The sequence below is a fragment of the Caretta caretta genome, chromosome 8, assembly GCF_965140235.1.
Source record: "Caretta caretta isolate rCarCar2 chromosome 8, rCarCar1.hap1, whole genome shotgun sequence".
Lineage (NCBI taxonomy): Eukaryota > Metazoa > Chordata > Testudines > Cheloniidae > Caretta > Caretta caretta.
This window is the reverse complement of record NC_134213.1, coordinates 71,024,356-71,049,649: the sequence shown is the minus strand read 5'-3', so window position 1 is coordinate 71,049,649 and position 25,294 is coordinate 71,024,356. Positions and strand designations below refer to the sequence as shown.

The 25,294-nt window shown below is 38.8% G+C and overlaps 1 protein-coding gene across 6 annotated transcripts in view; it reads right to left on the bottom strand.

Annotated features, from left to right (window-relative positions):
• Nucleotides 1-25,294, bottom strand: part of CDC14A (cell division cycle 14A) — a 118,391-nt gene that overhangs the window by 13,454 nt on the left and 79,643 nt on the right. For 4 of the 6 annotated variants that reach the window (XM_048860218.2, XM_048860216.2, XM_075131594.1 and 1 more), the window contains 6 exons: nt 21,617-21,755; nt 11,656-11,815; nt 5,376-5,491; nt 3,026-3,073; nt 1,354-1,482; nt 323-653 (listed from right to left, as the gene is read on the bottom strand). In XM_048860218.2, the coding sequence (XP_048716175.1) occupies nt 323-653; nt 1,354-1,482; nt 3,026-3,073; nt 5,376-5,491; nt 11,656-11,815; nt 21,617-21,755 (923 nt within the window). Of the gene's footprint in view, nt 1-79; nt 654-1,353; nt 1,483-3,025; nt 3,074-5,375; nt 5,492-11,655; nt 11,816-21,616; nt 21,756-25,294 lie in introns of those variants that run through there. The other 2 variants (XM_048860219.2, XM_048860221.2) reach the window with 2 other exon arrangements.

Here is a 25,294-nt window from a genome sequence, read left to right as displayed (position 1 = left end):
GAGAATTTCAATATAACACAAATGATTTGAAATGGAAAATCTAAATGAAAAAAACTCCAAGTCAGAAGCTGTAATCATGAAAGGTATTTTTATAAATTGTCTACTTTCATAACACCTTTCTCTGAGCCAAATTCTGGAGCAGCAAAAAGGAAGCAGTTGAAAGAACAATAGAAACAGACAAAGGTGCTATACGCATTCAGGAAATTTTAAAAGAGAAGGGATTAGATTGTTAAGAGTTTTCTTGTGACAGTTTTGGCTGAAGAAGCAAGGTAGATAAGCTTCTGTCATGTCCCTGAGAGAGCTTTTGTGGCTGTGAACTTACAGGAATTGAACGACTCAGGTATCGTGCTGGAGAAGCAGTTAACCCCATAAAGGAGGGCTGGTAGCTGCTGTTGTCGTCATCTGTCCCGGTGCTGTGAGAACTGGCAGGATTGTTGAGGTTGGTGCCATTATTGCTGCTTCTGTTGTACAGGTTGTTGTTCAGCTCATGGTAATTTCTGGTAGGCAGCTGCAAGCTGCCATTCAAATGACTGGAGATATGGTTTACAGAAAAACCTGTCCTAGAGGATGATGACATCATTTTGCTCTCTGTATCATCTGAAGCAGCATACAGGTTCCCTAGAGAATTGGCTAGCCTGGAGTTTACGGAAACGCTGAGTGGAAAACATGTGGGAAAAATACATGCAATGTATATACATGTGAAGATTTCACACACAAGACATTTAAAGACATTAGGGGAAAATGACAAGGACCATTCTGACACATATAAACAGTGGTAGCACACAGCTTCATTTTCTCTCTGAAATAATGAAAATCCAAGTTCTGTACAAATTGCACATCAAAAGTAGTAATATAAGACAAGATAATGCAAGACAAGATAAAGTAGCCAAAAAGCTATTTCATAAATATCCTGAGAGTAAAAAATAGGATGCCTTTAGTTCACTAAAGCACTTATTTGGGCTAACATAACATCTCATTTCATCTTAATGAATGAATATTCATTATGTCCAGACGTTATGTCAAAATTCATCAACCATCGTGAGTTTCATTTAACGTCCTACATTATTCAGAATAGCAGAAATATCTAAGCTGTTACCTAATGGTAACAAATGAAAAGTTCATAATAAGGGCATATGATCTTCCACTTAGCATTTTCTTGAGATGAACAGAATTTTATAGATATTAAAGTTTTGGGAGTGTTCCCACTAATTTATATTCCATCTCAGACATAAGTGACAAATGTATAAAGCAAGCACAATGGCCTCTTTCATAATTTGTCACGTGACTTTAGAGAAAATAACCTAACCCTCCCTTAAGCCACCCAAAAAGCCACAGAAGGACAAGAAAAAGTACCTTTTTAAATTAGATCCTAAGGATGTAGGGCTTCTGCTTATTCTCTTTGCAGAGGGTGAAACAGCTGCGACCACCTTGGAGGACTTTGACGGAGACACGGACACTTGTGTACTACTTGAACTATTCAATCTGAAAAAGTACAAAGCTTTAATGGGGAGCGAGATTATATTACTCAAATGTGAACTTCAGAAATAATAAATTGTTTTAAACATCTGAGCCAAGATTTTCAGAAGTGGGTGCCAAAAGTTAGGTTTCTAAATCCATATTTAGGCACTAAGTAGGTGGCTAGATTTTTCAAAAGTGTAAGCACTCAGCAGCTCCCATTCACATCAGTTTTGAAAAATCCCAATTAAAAAAAATAAAATAAAAATCTTGGCTCTGATTTGCTCCTATTTATGCATTTTTGCTAATAAACTCTGGGTATGTTTAAAGAACCAGAATAAAGATAATTTTAGATATTAAAAGATCACATCAGTTTGTTATTCACAGCCACTGAGTTTTCCCTCAATGTATCAAGTCACTTACTTGGATAAAGGCTCCATGCGCATGCTAAAATTTTTAAGTTGCAACTGCCAATTTTAGATAGAACGTCTGCTGCTGATAAAGCTCATTTTTGTTCCTAAATTCTGCTCTTCATTCTTGTGTTTTAGGGGTTGGTCCTGTGAGATGCTGAGCATCCTCTCTTCTAAATGATGTCAAAAAGTACTCCGCACCTATTCTTTTCTAGGATTGGGCATTTAATAACTAAGTAATATATGACTTAATAACAACAGAAATATGATACAGTAGGTTTCTCAGAAATATTTTTGGGCAAGTCCTAAAATCTAGTGACACCGTGATATCCTCTCACTCCCATAGCTGGCAGCTCAGTATGTTCAGCTTCTGGGGAGAGAAAGTGCTTTGTGTTCTTAAAAGGTTCCAACTGAAATAACATGGTAATAATGGTCTCGGGTGGGAGTTCCCCTAAGTCTGTGCCAAGGAGTCTCTGAGATAGACAAAAGTAAACAAGGGGAAATGGAGATCAGTGCTCTTAAAAATCATGTCTCTTAAAATCACATTGGGACAACTGTAGCCAATATATTCTTTTGTTTACTAAATACTTTCCCCTAAATAGTACTCTTTATCTACCTTAGATACCAGGTGACAGGCACAATGGAAATAACCAACTGCTGGAAATAATGATTCAAATTTATCTTTTTATATGTAGTACCATTTCTAATATGGTTCTTAATATTAACACCACTTTTCATGCTAAATTGTATTATCTTTAATGTGGCACAAGGTTTGCAGAAATGTTTAATTCTGACCCAAGTCACAAGTGAAGTAGTGTCCTTCTAGTCTCTAAAGGACATTTTTCAGCTTCATAAAGTTACTATACATTTTACAGAACTGGCAGACTTTAATTAGGAAAGGCCCAGTTATAAGATTAAAAAAGTTTTATTCCACCATTACTAGAAGACTAGCTGTTCTAATTAACCAATTGTTGTCTGTCCCTTGAATGGCTGCTTAAAATAGATTTTAATATCATTAGCAGAAGTCAAACAAATTGCTATTAATCAAACTGATAAGACAAAGCACTAAAAGGTTAAGAGCAGAATAGCAGATATTTTTAAAAAATGAAATGTAAATGCACTAAACATTTTCTCACAAGTTTAACTAAGTAAATAGATACCTGAAAGGTTGTGATATTGATCTGGTGTGCAATTTCATATCTTCCAGCCTAAAGTAATTAAAGCAGCTTGTCACACAAAAAATTATGAAAGTATCGTTTCAATCTTTTAGTAAATATAAGAACAAAGACCCTGACTTGGGCAATGTTTTATTTATGTGCCGCATACATAAAGTAGAAAATGCTTCATATAAATTGTGAGATGCATCATACAAATATATAATTTTTTAAATTGTACTCCTGTAACATTGTTTTTCAACTACAACCATCACACCTACAATCAGCTGCCATCTCCTGTCATACAGTAGCAGCTTCATACGTGCATACGAAAATTCTGTTATAAAAAGCCAACTATCTAGGTATTTATGTGGTCCTCCTCCTCATAGTATATGAACTGAAGGATAGAAATAAAACTTCTATTCCTTCTTCACCTTTAAAGGTAGCTTGAAAATAGGTTAGAAGACTAAGTCTCTGGTCAGCTTACTGTGGAAAAGTTACCTGAAAAATGAAGTTTGCATTTACTTCTGAATGTGGGGAGTACTATTCATGATGTCTTCAGCTTTAAAAGCCTTCTATTTGAACGGCACAATATATTTAAATACAGACTTCAGCATCACATTTTTTGCATAGGCAATGTTTTACAATTATATCTAAAAAGAAGAAATTTTTGAGCAGAAGGGGGAAAATATAAAAGGAAATCAGAAGTATGAAAAAGGAACCCAAATATTAAATATTCTTTTCATGTGCAGTTACTAAGCAATAGCAAAGCATTTTGACTTGAACTGCTGTAATTAAGATTACATATGAAATGGCATTTCGTTTAACTGTTATCCTTAAAAACTTTCATATAGTTATTGCTTTACAAGATGGAACTTGAAACTCATGAGAAATACAGATAAATAATTTAAAATTGGAACCAAATATATTGTTAATTATTTTCATGAGAATGTAAACTTTTATATGGTGAATAAATATACATTTATAACATGACAACAATTGATACTTTAGATTTTGAGTTGCATTTTTCAAATTTTTATTTGGTGCCTGATGATACAGGGTTATTTTAGTAAATAGCAGCAAAGAAAAAAAATACAGACATGGAAAGGAATAGAACAATATATATGTCCATATTATATTCAGTTCTGTCTTAGAATACTTCTAGCATAACTAATTAAGGCTCAGACATAATAAAAATCTCTTTACCGCTGCAGTGGCAGAGAGAATAATTCTCTCCTTTGGAATGCAAGTTTTATTTTAAATTAAATATCCTTGTTTGATAATACTACCCTCTCTAAAGTTTCTCCAGTTCTGCATCTCTCTTAGCTTTTAGGACTCCCACCATTTTTATCTGCTTTAACTGTCCACATATCAGGAAGCAACTCTACGCACTTGCTGAGGGACAATATGTGGCACTTAGTATGGTGCTTCCCACAACTCCTTAGGCGTCGCTGTTGAGAAATACAAAACATCTTTCCAAGGGTGAAAGGGTACTACTTCCCAGTTCGTAACAGGAGACAGGAAACTGAAATCCATTTTCTAGGTGTCTGCAAAGGGAACTTCCATTAGACTACTCCCCTTTAGCTAAAATGAGTTCCCCCTTCTTGAAATGTGGGCACTGGCCTTTTACTTGGCAAATTACAATGCTGTATGCACATATTAAATTGCATCAGTAAGTTGTTACAGTTATGAAAGCTTTTACACCACAAAGCAGTATCTGGCTACCACAAATGCAGTCCAGACAAACGGCAACAATATCAATGGCTAACATTAACCAATCTTGAAGGCTGGTTTTGTTTGATATTAGCACATGCTGCCTCTTCAGATTTTGAAGGGTGGTGTGAACAAACTTGACGAAGATCTAAGTCTGAAGAACCTTTGAAGAAGAGAGCTTAAGATTGTGCAAACTATTTCTGGTGGAAAGCAGTGAACTTTAAACTAACAACAAACCTGTATAAATTTAACGTTTATAGCAGGTAGAAAGTGGTGTGGTAGTAGGTGGACTAAGCACAGGACTAGGAGCTAGAAATTTGAATTCTAATTATTAGTATTTGTTTGTTGTTTTGTGTATTACCATAGCACCTAGGGTCCCCTAATACCAGCTCTAAGACTAACCACTTCTGTAGTCTTAGGCGAGTCATTTAACCTCTCAGTTCCTGATTCCCCATTTGAGCGCCTACCTAACTCATTGAAAAGTTGGCAGTATTAATGTTTGTAAAGAGATCTAAAAATGAAAAGGTCTACATACCATAATTTGTAAGTGTCAGAATTATAAAACAAACACACGAGCATATGCTTGCCATAAAGAATTAGTACACACTGAATTTAATAATGCAAAAAGTGGGAAGAGGATTACCTAAGAGCTCCAGTTGTAGCAGATCGCGGCTGTCTCTGACTTTTTAAGGCACGAAGTTTGTCGCCCTGTGTCATGCCGTTCTTAGATTCCAACTCTGCATTGTCTTCAAAGTCATTCTAAAACAAAGGAAGATGCACTCTAATAAAAATACAAAATCCTTAGAACAATGATCTAATTTTAGTGCCTCAAAGATTACTTCTGCTTTGCAGAGACCACAATTTAAGGGTCAGATAGTGCAATTATAAACCAACTAGGGAAATACTACCTAGACTGAGCTACTGTAAGGTGGGTGCATAACTGGTTGGAAAATCATTCTTAGAGAGTAATTATCAGTGGTTCAGAGTCAAGCTGCAAGGGCCCATCGAGTGGGGTGCTGCAGTTATCAGTTCTGGATCCAAGTTCTCTTCAATATCTTCATAAATGATTTAGATAATGGCACGGAGAGTACATTTATAAAGTTTGTAGATGATACCAAGATGGGAGGGGTTGCAAGTGCTTTGGAGGATAGGATTAAAATTAAAAATTATCCGGACAAACTGGAGAAACGGCGTGAAATAAACAGGATGAAATTCAATAAGGACAAATGCAAAGTACTCCACTTAGTAAGGAACAATCAGTTGCACACAATACAAATGGGAAACAACTGCCTAGGAAGGAGTACTGCAAAAAGGGATGTGGGGGTCCGAGTGGATCACAAGTTAAATATGAGTCAACAGTGTAACATCATTACAAAAAAAGCAATCATTCTGGGATGTATTAGCAAGAGTGTTATAAGCAAGACAAGAAGTAATTCTTCCGCTCTACTCCGTGCTGGTTAGACCTCAGCTGGAGTATTGTGTCCAGTTCTGGGTGACATTTCAAGAAAGATGTGGATAAACTGGAGAAAATCCAGAGAAGAGCAATACAAATGATTAAAGGTCTAGAAAACATGACCTATAAGGGAAGATTGAAAAAATTGGGTTTGTTTAGTCTGGAGAAGAGAAGACTGGAAGGGGACATGGTAACAGTTTTCAAGTACATAAAAGGTTATTACAAGGAGGAGAGAGAAAAATTGTTCTCCTTGGGATAGGACAAGAAGCAATGGGCTTAAATTGCAGCAAAGGTGGTTTACGTTGGACATTAGGAAAAACTTCCTGTCAGAGTGGTTAAGCACTGGAATAAATTCACTTAATATAGGCACACCGCTACCGACTTCAATGGGGCAGTATGTAAGCATGCAGCCACATGGATGCATTTATAGGATCTAGTCTTAATTATGTACCGAGTCGGAGACAAGTGACATAAAACACTGGAAATAAAATAGGAAATATTTTGTAACCGATATTTCAGTTGTTATGGAACCCAGGAATCCTAATTCAGACCTCTACTGTCAGGCTAACAAAAGCTTCTTCTTATTCTTACTTATCTTACACTTTGACTTAGATCAAGAGCAGAGCCTTCAGATTAACACCAAGTAAAAGAAATGGATAAATTCTTGTGCTGTGGATTGTGAGGCAAGCGTCTGAAAAGATTAATTTCTCTAGCAAGGAAGTGAGGAAAAAGAAACTTTCAAGATCTTTAGGGCAGTGGTTCCCAAACTTGTTCTGCCGCTTGTACAGGGAAAGCCCCTGGCGGGCCGGGCTGGTTAGTTTACCTGCCACGTCCGCAGGTTTGGCTGATCCCACGGTTCGCTGCTCCAGGCCAATGGGAGCTGCTGGAAGCAGCAGCCAGTACGTCCCTCGGCCCGCACCGTTTCCAGCAGCTCCCATTGGCCTGGAGCAGTGAACTGCGGCCACTGGGAGTCGCAACGGCTGAACCTGTGGACACAGCAGATAAACAAACCAGCCCAGCCCGCCAGGGGCTTTCCCTGCACAAGCAGAGGAACAAGTTTGGGAACGACTGCTTTCGAACAATGCAGTTTTGGAAGAATTCTGCTCTGCTATTAAAAACCAATATCAAGAAAAACACAAGAATAAAAAAGGGAATAGTATTCTAATTTAGGAATGTATCCCCACTGTTTAGCAGCAGGATTAAAAAAGCCTTTTGAACTCCGAGCACTTTAAAATACTCATTGCCTCAGAAAAATTCAACTAAGACACGTGTTTCTCAAAAGTCTTCTACAGGTCATTAAGACAAAATGAATATTCAAGTGAATGCCAAAACATGTTATACTCAAAATAGAGCACATTTCTGAAATATCTTAGTATTGGGTCATTTACCAATAAAAAAAGTGTTAAGAAAGCACTTAACAGCTTTAAATGTACAATAGTGAACTTCATAGCATTATATATATAAAGAATCAAAGGACTTCAGTGGGAGCAGGATCAGATCCATACTGAGGAATCTAAGAAGCTACAGATTATCTTCCACTGAACTTTGAATAAATAAATAAATAAAAATAAATAAATAAATATAAAAATAAAATAAAGAAAATAAATAAATAAATAAATAAATAATAAAAAGTAGTACAAGTTAGGGTATTTCAGACGCAAGATCCTCTATATAGCTTGGGTTATGTATTTCCCACAAAATAAAAAGTATGATACCAAAAAACTTTTGGTAAATAGCATAATAGGAAAAGCAAGAGAAGTAAAGATTCAAGTGCCTTAACCTACAATTTTAATAGGAAAAAAATATAGAAATTTTACACTATAATAATTAGGAGACATTAAACTAAACAAGAGAAGAAAAAGTGTGGATGGTTCCAAGCTCCCAGAGAGTTTGCTCTTTTCTAACGTTGTGGCAGATATAATCAATAATTATTATTTTCATAACAACTTGGTAACAAACAGCATGTGAACAGCTTCACCACAGATTAATGCCACCTCTCACTGTTCTCCGATACAAGCTCTGAATACAGCTGTCATGAAGAATACCAGACCTACCATGGGATCTTGCATTTAAATTGGACTGACTACATTATGCTGAATGGCTACTTAGACACAGTTTATATTTTTAACTGTCCTTAGCCAGATAAGATTAAAATTGCTTCAAAAGCCATGCATTTAACATTGCAAGAATTCTTAGAAATATTTATGGGTGGGGAAAATCTAAATTACCCGATTTTAAACTTCAGTAATTTAACTCCTTAAAAATACAGTAAAAAAGCAACTTAATTATGTACTGTCATAACCAAGTTTTTATAGAAAGCCTAAACCAATTTACATTACAGAAAGAACAAACAGCATCCTAAAAATACATTCTCTTTATTGTTTAAAAATAACTTTTACAACTCAAAAATATCCAAATAGATTTTTTTTCAAATTTAATACAGAAGTTAAAACAATTCCTTCCACCCAAAACACCACCTACATAACTTGATTCAGAATTTTATTTTGTTTTACATCAAAATTAAAAATCTCAAAAAAAAAAAAAAAAAGGCTGAAAATGGAACACTGTAAAACAGAAATCTGGCTAAGCAAAGCACGAATCGATACTCCTTTTATAATTATTTCAATAAAGAAATATTTACAGAGAGGAAATACTGAAGAACGTTAACTATTCCGTGAATAACGCAGGTGATAGGGTTAATGCTTTGGTGTCTAAGATCCCAATCCACCTGATTTCTAACCAAGTCTGGGCTCTAAGCCTGTCCCACAAGCTCCAGCTGCCATAGATGACTGGGGTCATTCATTGGTTACTACCTGCAAGGACTGGGAAGAAAAAACTGAGGTATTTGTTTCTGCCCACTTGCTGGCTGGTAGGCATTTTTGCTTGGTTTTAACGCCACCCCCTCCCATCTTATATGACATGGTATACCTCTTATGATGCTGAGGGCTATGCTGATCATCAAATATTATTTGAGGTCTGGAAGGGATGTTTCCCACATAGCAAAAATTGGCAAATGGCTATGGAGACCATTTCATCTTCCATCCAACATCCCAGAGTCTGGTTTGCATTACACTTGTTGCAATTCTGGTGGATTCTAGTATGGTGACGGGGTTAAAAAAAGGACCCGATGCAAGGTCCCAGTAACCCAATAGGCTACTTGGGTACAGGCCTCAAGCATCACATTGCACAAGGTGGTATGCCTCCATGTCTCATGCAGCCTGGGGCTCCCCATCTCTCATCTTTCCGACCTCCAGTATGTATGAGGGAAATGGGCTGGGATTCTGGCTTCATGCCAGGGTCTCTGGGCAGGCCTGAAGGTATAAAGGGGGCACTGCCATAATCTCCATCTTCAGGTTTGTAAAACCCAGAGTCACTGGTGCCCAGTTCAATTTCACTCTGGAACAGCTCAGTTGGGTATTTTGAGGAGTGCTTTCTCATTGATTAATAGATTAATAAAGCTGTGGCCTCTGCATGTAACCATACTCTGGCACGTGTCTCATTGCTTTCATGTCTGCATCAATTAAGCTGAGCTAGTAAAGAAACTGGCAAAGATTTTTTCTGAAAAAACTTGTGAACAATATCTGTTAAAAGTGAATGTCTACAACAACTGCAAACAAAATCTGAGACAATCCTAAGCCATTTCCATTTCTAGGTTTGTATTCTTTAACCAGATGAAGTCACAACCATCAGAAACAAAGTGCTGGAGGTCAACAAAGATGAAAAATTGTGATGGTATTTTAACAATTTTTTCATTTTAATGATATGATTATTTCTTACCATATGAACTCTGTAACAAGACTCCAATACACAAATAGTCAGAGAGTTTAAAGTATACACTTGCCAAGATGGTTGATCAAAGGCCTTTGTGAACAAGTAGGTCCTGAAACGACTCCCAAAAGGACAGCAAGCACTGGCCCTTGGGAACTAATAGAGGGAATGAATTCCTCCAGCAAAAAAAGCCCTCAATTAAGAATGGTCTGACAACTACATGCTCAGTTCCAGTTAGCAGACTACAACATCAACCCAGTTGATCCTAAAAGCCGCAGCAGAAAACAAGAAATGCACTCTCCCAGAAAACTAGACAGTTAGGATCTTCACAGATCCTAAGCAATGAACTATATGACAACTGGACACAAATAGTTGCCAGAATAGAATACAGAATATATCACTGTTGTATACTCAGAGTGACCCATTCTCAAAAGACAAAAAGGAGTTCAGGAGAGCTGACAGTTTCTGAAAGAGACAATATTAAAGGTGTAACAGCAAACTATCCCGATACAAAGGAAAGACAGGAAGGTCAGGAGCAATGTAATGACCTGAAAAATTAAGAAGGAATCCTACAAAAAGTGGAAATGGATAAATTGATAAGGAGTACAAAAGAATTGCACAAGCACGTAGGGACAAAATCAGAAAGCCCGAGGCAAAAAATGCTTTAAACCTAGTAAGGGACATAAAAGGCAAGGAAAAGAGGCTTTATAAATACACTAGGAGCAAGAGAAATATGAGGGAAAGTGTAGGTCTTCTGCTTAGCTGGAAGGAGAGCTAATAACTGATGACATCCAGAAGACTGAGATGTTTAATGCCTATTTTGCTATACTAAGGACAGCTGACCAAAGAGGAAATGTCTCCGCACCTCTGTGTACTTTTTGTGATTCTCATCACAGAGGAGATTCACTTACACTCCTTGCTAAGTACTTGAAAATTAGCCAGTGTAGATGAGAACTGCAGCTACCCAAGAGATTGGGGGAGGCAATGAAGTGCTACCTTGCAGCAAAAAGCACTATTGGGACAGCCTAGGTGATAGGATAAATCCAGAATTATACTGAAACTGGAACTGGTTTCAGTAGAACTGACTGAAAAACCAGGATGACTGAATCAATGGAGTTGCCAAAGAGTCACACAAGGCATGCCATCTTCCATTTCAGTGGGTAGTGGCCAGGGTTTGGTTTTTTGTTTAGCTGCTTTTCTTTCCTCAAAATACTAAATATCAGGTGGCTGCCATATTCTTTCAGCCAACATAATTTACCAATAATAGCTATTCTCATCCTGTCCGATCAAGATGCTAATCTTGAATTTACATTTTGAAATAGTTAACAGATAAGCTTTAAGTTTCACTTTTGTGTTGTTTATCATAAATATTCATGTTGCCCAAACATTTTTTCCTTAGAATTTACATTCATTTTGAATTCTATTTTTTCCATCACTGATGGCTGTTTTATCATTTTGGTTGTTTTCTGCTCTTCTTTTTCATTATTATTAGTATACACCGAGACATTCTTCATTCTTTTTATTTTTCCTGTCTTCATTTAATATGTATAAATTTAAAAAGATCTATTTTCTTCTTGTATTCACATGTGATTTTTATAACAGGCACTATATTATGGAAAGAAGCACTAAAATTGGGTACAGTTCATTATTAAAAGTTATGAGCTCTCCCCGCTGGTGTATGGTTCTTCCAGTGAATGCTTACCTCCCGACATGGATCCAAGTTTTGTACTTTACTAAAACTCCCACTGACTGAAAGGTCATCCAAGCTAGAAAGAATTTTATTCACAGTTCCATCATCAGCTGATCGTTGTTTTTGTTTGGATCGGCAGAAGTCTCCTTGGATCCACAATACCGCTTGCTTCCTGTTTAATATTAAACCAAAACCAATTAGTATCAACCACAAATTTTTATGCAGACAAAACTGGAGAGAGAAACATGCCAAACCATCAACTGAGAATATTTTGTCTTTTATATCGCCTCATAAATACATTGTATAATAAATGTATACATCTCTTCTTCAGTGGTAAATTTAAAAAAAGTCGTAGATCAGATATGAATCCCTGTATGGTTTTGTGCATCCGATATATATTTTCCAGCTGTCCCTTGCTCTAAAATACTTTAGGATTTTGTTTAAAAGAAGCTTATCTGAATCAGAAAAACAAACATACTGCAGAACTCAGTCATTTTGGAACAATATGTTAAAGCCCCACACACAATGCATGACAACGGGGTGTTGTATGTTGTATTACTGGCATGAGTTTGGGAGGTGTGGATTAATCATAAGTTGCAAAACCACGGCTGAGTTATGCAGGAGATTGGGGGAAGTATAGAAGTACGGTAAAGAGAACCAAGACAAGAATATCAGCTGCAGGAATGGAAGGAATGGGCAGATGATTTTTAGGTGCATGGGAGAAGGGGGATAAACAAGAAGAGTAGTATTTATCCACTGTGCCACCCATTTATGGGATGGGTGAGCTTGCAAACTGGAGATAGATTAAACTGGAAGTTCTTTAGGACAAAAACTGTTTTTGCTGTGTGTATGCATAAATGCTGTCACAGACACTACTGTGTTTCATATTAGTAGTAATAATGGAGAGTAGAGAGGAATGAAAGAATTTTTAGTAACACGTTTCTGTTAGGAACATCTCTCCTCATTCATAACAAATGGGTAATGCCTCTTGCCTGTGGAATTTGCAGGTAGTCCAACAAGGTGCAAAGACTAAGCCCGATGGTTCAACTCAGGCTACCAGAAGAGTTTTTCCAAAGCTATAGAAACACTCCAGGATCTGAATATTAGCATTAAGACAACAACTTGAAATTATATTAACAGGCAATTACATTTTTAAGTCTCCCTTTAGAGAAAATATTCACTTTGTTACAAATTGTGTTTTAGTCATTTACCAGATTTCCAAGGTGGTTGAATGAAGATGGAAACTATTATCAAAGAAAATGATCAGGTAAGAAATTTCTCATACTGCTGTATAGGTTCTTTCCTCATTCAGAAGAAATGGGAAGTAGTGAACAATGATTCACAGAAGTATGGAGGGCAGGTGGGGAGTAGATAAGCAGAGTGTTATTCATTATAGTAGAATAAGCAAAAATTAAACTGTGCCTCCCAATATAAAGCAAAAGCTCTGTAATTTAAGGAACTATTTGGGAACACAGTAGCAACTTCCTACCAAAGGATGCCCTCTGCAGAGGAATGGAAACTTTTGACTTTCTTCCTCAGGTAAGACACTTTCTTCCCATAAGAATGCTTGAGAGGTATCTTTACAACTCCAGGAATGCCTATTTGTGCCAAAGAAGTACTGAGGACTAGAACAAAGTCATAGGAGAACTACTTCCCAGGAATTGTGGTAAGAGGAACCTACGTTGGGCAGAAAGGTTTCTGGAGCTATAAGAATAATCTTTTCTTTATGACAAAAGGAGTGTGGGTTCTTGTGATGGCAACTAGAAAAACCACCCACAGGCTTGTCTAATCTGTTCTTGTTTAATCTCAACATCAGTTGGAGAGGGTAATATACCTGAATAAAGAATGCAGGTAGGGTTGTTACCTACTTTTCTCTGGTGAGACCTACTATCCTGGGGAAACTCCAGTGTCTCTGCTGTGGTAAACTTTGTGATTATTAAATCTGTGTAACAAACATCTACAGGCTGGTTCCAGTTGTTCTGGGCAGTGTAAAAATATAACAGAGACCATCCCTGCCCCAAAGAAATGGTTTGTTCTCATACCAGAAACTGAATTGGACAAGACCAATGCCTATTCCTAATTGAGTTCTGTCTTGAGCCCAAAATGTATCAATGAGGTTAATGGAGAACTACTGAAGTACACTTTTCCCTCAACACCAGGCTGTTAACTGTGAGTGGTCCAGGTCTGGACAAAGAAGACATCCTTGCTTTAAGAGGTCTGGTCTTTTGTTGCTTCTTTGGCTATCTAGCAAGTCGTGATCTAGGAGGATGAAACTTCATCTCTATGTTTAAAGACAGCAGATTCTTCTCTGCCTTGGGCATTATTTCCATTACCTCAGAAAAGGTCTGACCTCTGGTTATTCATCGATTTCGGAACGGGTTCAGGCTTCAGGGCGCAAGCTAATCTCTAACCTACAGGAGGGTAGACAAAACTTCCCCTTTAGGAAATTTATCCCATAAAATCCACTACAGGGTTTGATGCACCTTCTTCTGAAGCTGCTGCTACTCTGGCTATTGTGAAACAGAACACTGGACTCAATGGACCACAGTGGTCAATCTTGTATGGGTATTCTTATATTTTTTGCTCAGACATGCAATTGATAGAGCTGAAGCAAAAGGATGCGGTAGCCTGAGATTTTGGAAATTTGTACAGCAGAGAGTCAGAGCTAGAGAGAGCTGGATGCTTTTTTCTAAGTGAGGGATCATAACCCCAGGACCATCTAATCTTCCACGTACACTCCTCACTTTGTGTGGCTTGCTTCCACAATGAGCACGCAAAGATACAGAGTAAAAACTGGGTTGGCTTTCAGCATATTGTCTGTATTTACCTGCCTAAAAGGGGACATTCAGATATGTGCCATGAATGATGCTTATTTTTGTACTGCATACAACAAGTGGGTCCATGCTCTCAGAAAGACTTTTTGGAGGAACATTCTGTGAAGTCCTGCTCAGGAATGATATCAATGCATAGTGCCAACAATCCTAGCTGCTAGAGATAACTGGTAAGGATGACCACTGTCAGGAAGTGACTGATGCAATGAAGTTGTAGATTTTTGCAAATCTTTACAATGGTGGTAAAATTATTCCTTGTAGCTATTGATTTTGGAGCCACCGTTCTTGCCATACATGACTTCAAAACTCAGAAAAAAAAAATACCAAAAAACAATAGTCTGCATGCTGTTACAAAAGATCTGACCAGAATGTGAACTTGAAAACTTTCACACTGAAAGCAAGGATCTTACCCTGAAACAAACAAACCACTTCCTTGCCACCAAAGAGATGTTCCTTACTAAGTATAGGGAATATTTTTGGTCTGAATGCCTACAATTTAGGTTTTGAAATTTCTATGCAGTCTTCCTCACCCTTACGGTTTATGGGATTTTTTGGATGGAAATCCTCTGAGGTTGTGACATCTTTTCATTGGTGTGGCTACTGCTCTGCCAATGTTAGGCTCCTAAAACTTACGCAATTTCTATTTTTTTGTAATATAACATTTTGGCTAAAACCAAATGTTAAACTAAAAGCCCCCATTTGGACATTACGATGTCCTCAAAAGATGGTACATGTGGAAAACCCTCTACAGAATTATGATTGAAGGGGAAAATATATATTTTATTATAATTAATATTGATGAACTCCTTGCGAGCTAGTGGTTTCCTGTCCTGTGATAGTAATGCACGTTTTTTTTTGGGACAAATAGCTTGATTGTGAGAATAATCTGTTAGAAAGACCAAGGAGCCTGAAAGGACACTGTTTGCTTCCCCAGGGTGGCCAGCGGATATCTGAGTACTTCAGAAGAAACCTAGTACCAGTCAAGGCTTTACTCAGAAAATCAGGAGCCAGTTTGAACATGGGAAGGGATTTTTCTCTTACGTCCCTGTAATTCTAGGATGATGTAGCTGCATATGGAATGTACTTCTGCTGTAAGTACAGACTACCTAAAGTGCTCCTTCTAATCTAATGTGGAGCCAGCTCATGAAGATGGGGAGGGACAGAGAGAGACATCTTGCTACTCTTCAGATTCTGATTCCCTTTCCCTGTCAAAGTGAGGGTCTGCAGGCAGTAAACAAGGAACAGGCAAAATTTTTATTACACTGTCTGAAATCTGAGACCCTTTCCTTGAGAGAGCCAGGGTACATGGGCTAAAAGCTAGAAAGGCACAATATCTATTATGTTGCAGCCTGAGGTAGGGCTTCACAGGAGTAACAGGCTTCTCTGCATGTCTACATATACTGCAGGGTGAAGATGGGACCAATACCAAGCACAGTGAAGGAACTTTACAGAGAACTGAAAAGTCCCAGCAAACACTACATCTGGGTGTAAAGGCAAAGAAGAATGGGTTTAAACCCTGATATTTATTCCACTTGCTCATTAACAAAATGAAATGCCGCCTTACAAAGACTACGCTTGCTTTTCTATTTTTGGATCTGAAGCCTCTGGGGTTTGCAAGATTTATTCCTGGAGCAGGCTGGGAGGGTTCTCCTCTCCTTGGAAACCCTCATGCTCCTCAATGAGCCTTCCCACAGCAGAGCTGTGGTTTGGGGGTGGTAGAAGGAGGGAGAGAGGAGAGGGCATGCCAATCTGATTCAAAGCACCATGCCCGGCTCATCCTGTGAGGCTGCTGAAAAATCACCTTATAAATATAGCATCTTAGACTTGGCTCAATGAGTGCAGGATTTCTTTGCTACTGTGATGGGGGCAGAGGGAGCTTGCTAAGAGGTGCCGCTGCACTGAAGGAACCAGAGGGGTAGAGCATCAATGCTCCAGTGATCCTTCAGCTCAGCAGAGAGAGTGGGAGGAGCTAGAAGCTGAAATGACGTTACTACTGCATGAAAATGAATAAAAATTAAAGTTATGAAACAAAACGGAACTGCTAACTTGTTCTGCTGCCAGAGATAGAATTTTGGTGGCCTGAGTTGAACAGCGGGGCTTAGTTGCTGGAACTTCCAGCAACAACACTGAATTGCTTCTAAACTGTGCAGGTCAGAGGGATTACCTGTTAGTGATGAATGAGGACAGAAGCTGTGCAGCAGAAATTTACTTTATCTTTTTCTTTACAAGATCTGGAAATCTATTGTAAAGTGTGGTTGTAAGTGGAAGGACTGTTCTGCTAGCTAGGGAGGAAAATCATGCTTCAAACAGTTCAGCATCTGTTATCTTCCCAGGTCTTTATAAATAATAAAATGCAAAACAAAAACAAAAAAGCAACCCATCTCACCACCCATCACGGTCTTGTCTTAGCCCTTGTTTCTAGGGCTTCAAAGTCCTTACAGCCCTTCTTCATAGCCTTCCCCAGCCAGCTCCTGCTCCCTGCAGGTGTCCCCTGCCCCAAGCCTTCTGCCTGGCAGTTGCAGAGAGCCCTTTTCCAGTTCCTTTCCAGCCCCAGGTCTCTGCTTACAGGGCCCAAGGACTGTAACAAGCTTATTGGGATGCAAGCATGTGGCTTGTTACAGTGATAGCCTGTACTCTCTTAACATACTCTCAAAGTATGTTACATGTAAAGCAGAGGTTGGAACACTGTTTTTAGTGCTGTCCATTAACTCTAAATTTTGAAAGCAAACTTACATAGCCTAATAAAAGTGGCAGTACAGATCATTTGAAAGTTCACTCCTCTCACCAGTACAGTACACTGTGGCACAAAGTATGGTAAACAGTTTTCACAAAATTACTATCAAGTTGATTTTCTTGACACTTTGCTGCTCAGAAAAGCAGTAGGAAACTGAAGCAATGCATTTCCTCCTACCTACTCCATTTTCCTCAGTGAAACTAAACAGCTTTTTATTTTACACATGAAAACCATTGCCTAAATCCCAAAGATGAGTGACCATCACAAAAGCACATGCAGAAGTGAACTGGAAACCTTTCATTCGTCATAAGACATATATTCCTTTGTATAAGCTTAAAAGATGAATATAGTGTAGCAATAAAGTCAGTGATAAAGACAGGCCTATATCAATATAATTTCAAATAATATGCTTTTACATGATTGTTGCAGAAGAGAAAAAGTCTGGTTGACTGGTTTAGGATGATGAATTTGTACGTCCTGATAGATACACTGAATACACGCTTTATTACCACACATAGCAAATATTTGCATGTTTGCCAGCATGTGTGAACTAATTATCTGAGGTGCTCTCTCTCTTTTGGCTCCAAATATTCATAAAAGTGGGAGCATAAACACATAAATCTCACTATGAATAAATCTTTTTAGCTCCAAATTTAGTTTTTTACATTTTTTAAAAAGAACAATAATCTATTTTTTGAATCTTCTCTATTAGCCTTCTTTTCCCATCAGAAGTATAAGAGAATATCGCTTCTGTTAGAGGGGAAAAAAGTGTGACACTATAGCAATAAACCAAAAAGAGATTGGATTATGTGCATGCATTGCCTCAGAGAAAAGCTCCCACTGGGAGGTCAGATAATCAGTAAATATAGCAGGATTAGATAGTTGAAAAAGTGTTCCTACACAGAGTGAGGAAAGTCAATATCCAGTATACTTAAGAACGATCTGAGATTACACAGCTGCTGATGTCAGCCAAGTTAACTCGGAAGAACATGATGGGAATTTTTAAAACGAAAACAGCCAATATAGGAGATGGAGCTGTAGAGGAATCCTGCCATTGCTTCAATAACAAGTAAAAACTGAAATCATGTTGCTCATGAAGTTTAAGATCATTTATAAGAGGGCTTTGTGTATTTTATATATAATTATACATATAATTGTGCTTCTAGCTCTCATGTTTGGGAAGATAACTTTTCAGATGAGAACAATGTGCAAATCAATGCAGAATTGTTTTCTCGGGCTGCTTACAGCCCAAAGCAGCAACTCTAAGACAAGCATGAGTCGCTCCATTTATCTATATGTGTTGTTCACTCTGAATACTAATGATATTTTAAATAACAAATCTGTTACCTATTTTACTGCTTCACATTTTAACACAAGCACAACCCCAAACCACCTTCCATGTTTTCTCAGGTGCCAAAAGCCTTAACTGTCCCCAGGTAATAAAACCTTGAGCTCTGTTCTAACAACTTCTAAAATTAAGTTTTGTGTTGCCAATACAAAAATCTACAGCACAAAAACCTGAAAAATGTAGAGAAAGGTTAAAAAATTTATAACTCCATTTTAAAATTTCCCTGCATTTTACAGTAAAATCTGCAATTTCCCACATTGGAGTGCTGCAGAACAAGAGTTATGTCACAGCATGTAAGTCCAATTGAGTGAATGCTAACGCTCTGAGTAATAGGCTAATTTGAGACTGTTGCATTTACATTTGTTGAAATAAATGTTACTTTTGCACAATCTGTGACACACATGCAAAGCCCCCTTCCTATTCCAGGGAGAGGGCCCCTCCCTAGAGGGAGCTGCTGAATACAGGCTAGGCTGTTGCTCTCTTTGGGGTGGAGGGAGTAAGGGGAGAACCTTCGGCCCTAATTAAATCAGGGCATGAGTGAGATGTAGAGTGGAGGAGGGCAGAGCGAGTGGCTGGTGCTGGGAACCCAGCAGGCTAGGAGGTAGTGAATCCAGAGCTTTCACTAATCTTTCCAGACAACCCTCTGTCTTACTGCCAAGAGAAAGCTAACAGTCGGGGGCATCAGACTAGACTGGCACCTCCACAGGACTCATTGACTACGTGTGTTTTTTTTAAACAGAAAAGGTTTTATAAATCAGACACTAAATATATAGATTTGTGACCCAAATCTAGCCATTGGTACCAAACTTAAGGTAAAGATAATAAAGTAACATATTTCTTTTTCTCGGGCCAAAATCTCAATCTGCCACAGCTCTAGGCTTTATTTGAACCTGAATACATCAAAGATGCTTTGGGTATTGCTAAGCAACACTACACTCAAGCATTTATTTTAAATAAAGATGACTACCACTTTGGCCATCACTGTTCTACTGTCCTTTAGAAGCTTCTGAAACAAGACGTGTATGTGCTTTAAGTTTTCATATTTTCATTTTATAATCAATCTTGATGAAGTTAATTATTTCTCAAACACCACATTTACACTACTCCAGAACAATGTATTTCTCAAACAATACTATTATTCTACAACAATAGATATTAAAGGTACGAATCCTCAATTCAAATTTTGGCACAGGTTTCTCTTGTGCGACCTTGGACTAGTCATTTTTTAATCTCTATGCATAGGCACTGACTCCGGGGTGCTCTGGGGCTGGAGCATCCACAGAAAATAATAAATCTCCTCCTCCCCCTCCAGTGTCTCCCGCCAATCAGTTCCTCTCCCTCACACCCCAGCACCTTCTGTCTACCCCCATCAGCTGTTTGGCGGCGGCGTGTGCGGGAGGGGGTTGGCCTGGCCGATACATACCCCAGACGCCGGGGAGCAGAAGGGGCGGAGGTCCAGGTGCAGATGGGGCGGGACCAGCCAGTCCCTTCCGGCCGCTGGGATGCTGCTCTGCAGCATGGTGGGCTGACGTTGGTGGCTGTCTGAGAGAGCCTGCTCAGCCTGGCTGGAAAGACTGCTTCTGCTCCCTGCTCGGGCACCAGGAACTGGGGGTGAGCGAGCCAGAGTCCCCCACCGCCTGGCATGTTTCCAGCTCGCTCAGCCATGGTCCCCAGCAGCTGAGCCCAGGCAGGGAGTGGAAGCCACCTCCCCAGCCAGGCTCTCCCAGACAGCTGCTAGGCTGCAGAGCAGCGACTGGGAGGGGCCGGCATTAGAAGCAGCTCCCTCCCACTCCCCGCCTGAGCTCCCTCCCGCCAGGAATGTGCTGGGGGGGAGGGGCAGGTGCAGAGGGAGGACAGAGCACCCCCTCCCACCAGGCAGGTAACATGGGTTGGGGAGAGCACGGAGGCCCCAGGCTGGGTGCAGGGGAGGCTGGAGTGGGAGAAGAGAGATGACATGTTCCTGGTCATGGGACCCCCATTTAGATCGTGCCTCCCTCCCCCCGGTATGGGGAGGCACCAGTTATTTATGGCCACCCTCAGGAGAGGGGGTGGAACGGGGGTGAAAAGAGGCAGGGCAGGGCCTTGAGGGAAAGGGCAGGGCCTGCGATGGAGCAAGACTGTTGTGTATTTCTTAGTTTTTCTTAAGGACACTACATCCTCTGTTAGATTTTTCCCATAATGATGCACATTTACAGTGGTCATCTTAAAATGTATTTTGTGTTGGATAGGAAGTTAAGCTTGGGGCAGGAGGGGAGGTAATGGGCAGAAGAGTCTATGCTCACCAAACCTCACTCCCCTTCAGAACCTGGAAAGGAACCGAAGATTCCCGAGTTGTATGTACCATGCCTCTGCTGTCAGCAAATATCTGTGAAATCCAATGGCAGTGTCCTATTCCCACCTCCAATGCTAGCTTACATAGAGGGTGACAACCTACTACTGTTATCAGTTACTTCATTAGTTCAAGTGGCAGAGGGCTGTGAGGTCGATCTAAAGATTCCAATCCTGCTGATGACCCACGTAGGGGTCAATATAAATGCCACATTACGGCATTTGTTTTTTCAGTTTGCTTTTTTAAAAAGCCGAAGATATTACACTCACAGTCATTAAAAACATTCAGAGTCCAAAGTCAAGCACTCAAAAAATCAGGAAATGCCAGAATTATGGATGCTTGTGCATATGCATTAAGATACCATCTTTAAATACATTATCACATACTTTTCCCCCCACATTCATCCTCCTTGGATAATCACAGGCTTAGCCTCCAACACTGACACCCCTTTCAACTCCCAGACCCCTTCCCCCGTGCCCCAAAAATAATCAAACCCAAAATCCAGGAGAGTTTTAACTCCAATAAAGGAAGAGTGCCAGAGATTCCATAGAGATGTCACAATTGCTACTGATTTTATGTGGAAGATAGTCAAACGCTAAGGTGATGATGGGCGGCAACACAAAACACTATGACATTAGATAGATAAGATTTGGTAGATACTACAAATTGGTAAAAACAGAGATGGTTAGAAGCAGTAGACTACCTACAGTAATAAAAGATGCTATACTCACTCTTCCAAAAAGTGCTGCTGGGGTCCTATAATAGAGCCTGGCCGACATATTCTAATCCAAGCAATGACTTCAGCATGCGTGAACCTATAGTGTTTCATTATGTAACAGGCTAGCAATGTTCCTGTTCTCCCAAGACCAGCTACAAGAGACAAAAGAATCAAAATAAATATTCATATACAAATACACACGTACAACACTTAAGTATTTTGAAACCAAAGCGTTCCCCCCATACCACATCTCTATATTGCAATTTCATCCATGCCTCTGATGTTGGATTTATGATTTTTGCTTAATTTCTTATTCAATTTGCTACGTTTTAGAAATAAAGCTGGCCAGATACCTAAACAAGTATCAAATTGCTGGAAGTTTGTTTTAGTAGAAGTGTTTAAGAAAACATGGAAGAAAGGTGGATTTCATTGTAATTTGCATCATTTCACCACTAAAACCCTTTAGATTGAAAATTTATTTCAATAAAGAATTTTTTAAAGGAAGTTTTTAATTTTTATAACAGATTATAAAATACAAAAATGTATCTAATATCCTATAATAAATGTTAAAAAAGCAAAATGTGTTTCCTGATAAAGTAGAAAGAAAATTTTAAGACTGACCACTTTACAAGCTAGGGCTCAAATCCTGCAGACACTTAAGCATGGGTGTGAAAAGATATCCACATTTAAATGTTGGCAGGATTGGGATCCAAATTAGCTTTCTGGAATCACTATATTGTGTTATTAAATGAACACTCATTCAATTTAATTTTTTAAATTTTTTTTTTTGCAGGTTGGCAAAACTAAAAAAATAAATACTAGTTAGTGTTTCGATAACTGTTTTAATCTAAACCGATTAAAGCAATGATCAAGTTGTTCTGCACAAGGGAAATTAAGAAACAGAAGCTAAGGGACATGTCTAAGTTAACAGCAAGTTAGCAACAGAATAGGGATTTGCCCAATTCCAGTGCTGTGCTCTATTCACTAGACCACACTGTCTCCCCAATAAAATATTTAGAGTTTACAGTATGGTTAATTACCTGCAGATGTCCATTAGCTGCTTAACTATGGTTTCTGCACTAACAGTAACTGTTGAGATGAAAACCTTTTTACATTTCTGTCTAGTATTTTTTTTCCATTTAATATAGAACCACCACCACTCTACATTTAATCAAGGAATACTAATCTTGCTGTCTGACTTCTCAGAATGCTAAAATAATTTAAGAAATGGGATGAATGGGGTCACAAGAACAAATAATGAGCCGATTCTATTTAGTACCGCACTAGCTCTGTAGAATGATTTGAAGTGAAAGACAATAGTGTTACATTAAAGACAGACATGCAGTTTGTGTTGGAAGGCAGTTTATACATAGATTTCTCAAACTGTAACAACTCACATATTTGTCTGAAAAAGAAAACACTCTCTGATCTACAAAAATATTTTTTATTACATCACATTTGTTACTGAAGGTTTCAGCAGAAAAGCTATGTGAAAAAACTAAGGCTGCGGAAACACCTGCAATAGCAAACTTTCAGATTAAATGATTTTAATAACAGCTCCAGTAACAAGTGATTTCTAACCTGGAAGCTGTAAAAACATCCTTGGAAAAACAAGAGAGCAATACAACTACTATGCAGTATATTAAGTACGAATGAACATTGAATTTGTATCTTATAAATTTAGTAGAGCCCAAGGAAGGAACAAAGGCCAAGTAGCTTATCTTCAGACAGTATGTTATTGAACTAAATGACAACTAGTTCAACAATATAAATGTACGACACTGAATTCAGAGCATTTAGAGTCATATACTTGTAACACAACTGTTAAGCATATCATGTCCCTCTAGTAATTAATCCACATAAATTATAACAATCTACTATTATCATCAATAATTTAAGTTACGACTTTAGTTCAAGCCGTACAGCTCTGTGTTATCATTGTCAAAATGTCTGCTGACAACTTCTAAGCTATGCTCAAATAAATTGGTTAGTCTCTAAGGTGCCACAAGTACTCCTTTTCTTTTTGCGAATATAGACTAACAGGGCTGTTACTCTGAAACCTGGTAGGGGATTGTTACACACCTGAACTTAGTTTTTTCTAAACATTTTGTAGGAAAATTTAGTGCTCATAGAAATGACAAATGTATACCACTGTTCTGAGCGAGGCATAGTGCAAAGAAAAATTTTGCTAACCTCTCTATATAACTCTGTTCATGCACTTCATTCTTGATCTTCAATGGCCCTGCTAGTCCTTCCTGTATAATCTTGAAGAAAACTACCACTAACTGTGCTTGATGCATCAAGATATAAAGCTTTGTGACACCACTATCACGAATGGGAGTTAATTTGCAACCACTCATTTTCATATTATAAGAGATCTAGTTCTAGTGAACTGATCTACTGTGCAACCTATCCAGTTCTCCTTTGTGTAAAATTTTAATTGGAGACATAATCCATATTTGATTACTAAAAAAAAATATATTAAGTCCCTCAATGCTATAGCTAACAAAAAGCGTCACGCCAGGCAGAGTATAAAGATTTTATTACGTGCTACCCAGTATTAAGTTATGGTGCAATGTACTTAATGTTTTACTCTTCTTCAGGCTACAACAGTAACTGCAAAATTGTATTTTACAATTAAAAAGAAGTCATGTTCTTTAGACAAAATTCATAGTAGCAGTTCAGAAGCATGAAGAAGACTGTTTTCAGAGTAACAGCCCTGTTAGTCTACATTCGCAAAAAGAAAAGGAGTACTTGTGGCACCTTAGAGACTAACCAATTTATTTGAGCATGAGCTTTCGTGAGCTACAGCTCACTTCATCGGATGCATACTGTGGAAACTGCAGAAGACATAATATACACAGAGACCATGAAACAATACCTCCTCCCACCCCACTCTCCTGCTGGTAATACCTTATCTAAAGTGATCATCAAGGTGGGCCATTTCCAGCACAAATCCAGGTTCTCTCACCCCCCCCACCCCCTCCAAAAACCACATACACAAACTCACTCTCCTGCTGGTAATAGCTTATCCAAAGTGACCACTCTCCTCACAATGTGTATGAAAATCAAGTTGGGCCATTTCCAGCACAAATACAGGTTTTCTCACCCCCCACCCCACCCCTATACACACACAAACTCACTCTCCTGCTGGTAATAGCTCATCCAAAGCGACCCAGAGTGGTCGCTTTGGATGAGCTATTACCAGCAGGAGAGTGAGTTTGTGTGTGTATGGGGGGGGGGGGGGTGAGAAAACCTGTATTTGTGCTGGAAATGGCCCAACTTGATTTTCATACACATTTTAAAGAGAGTGGTCACTTTGGATGGGCTATTACCAGCAGGAGAGTGAGTTTGTGTGTGTATGGGGGTGGGGGTGAGAAAACCTGTATTTGTGCTGGAAATGGCCCAACTTGATTTTCATACACATTGTGAGGAGAGTGGTCACTTTGGATAAGCTATTACTAGCAGGAGAGAGAGTTTGTGTGTGTGTGTGTGGGTGGTGGGGGGAGGGGGGCGGAGGGTGAGAAAACCTGGATTTGTGCTGGAAATGGCCCACCTTGATGATCACTTTAGATAAGCTATTACCAGCAGGAGAGTGGGGTGGGAGGAGGAATTGTTTCATGGTCTCTGTGTATATAATGTCTTCTGCAGTTTCCACAGTATGCATCCGATGAAGTGAGCTGTAGCTCAC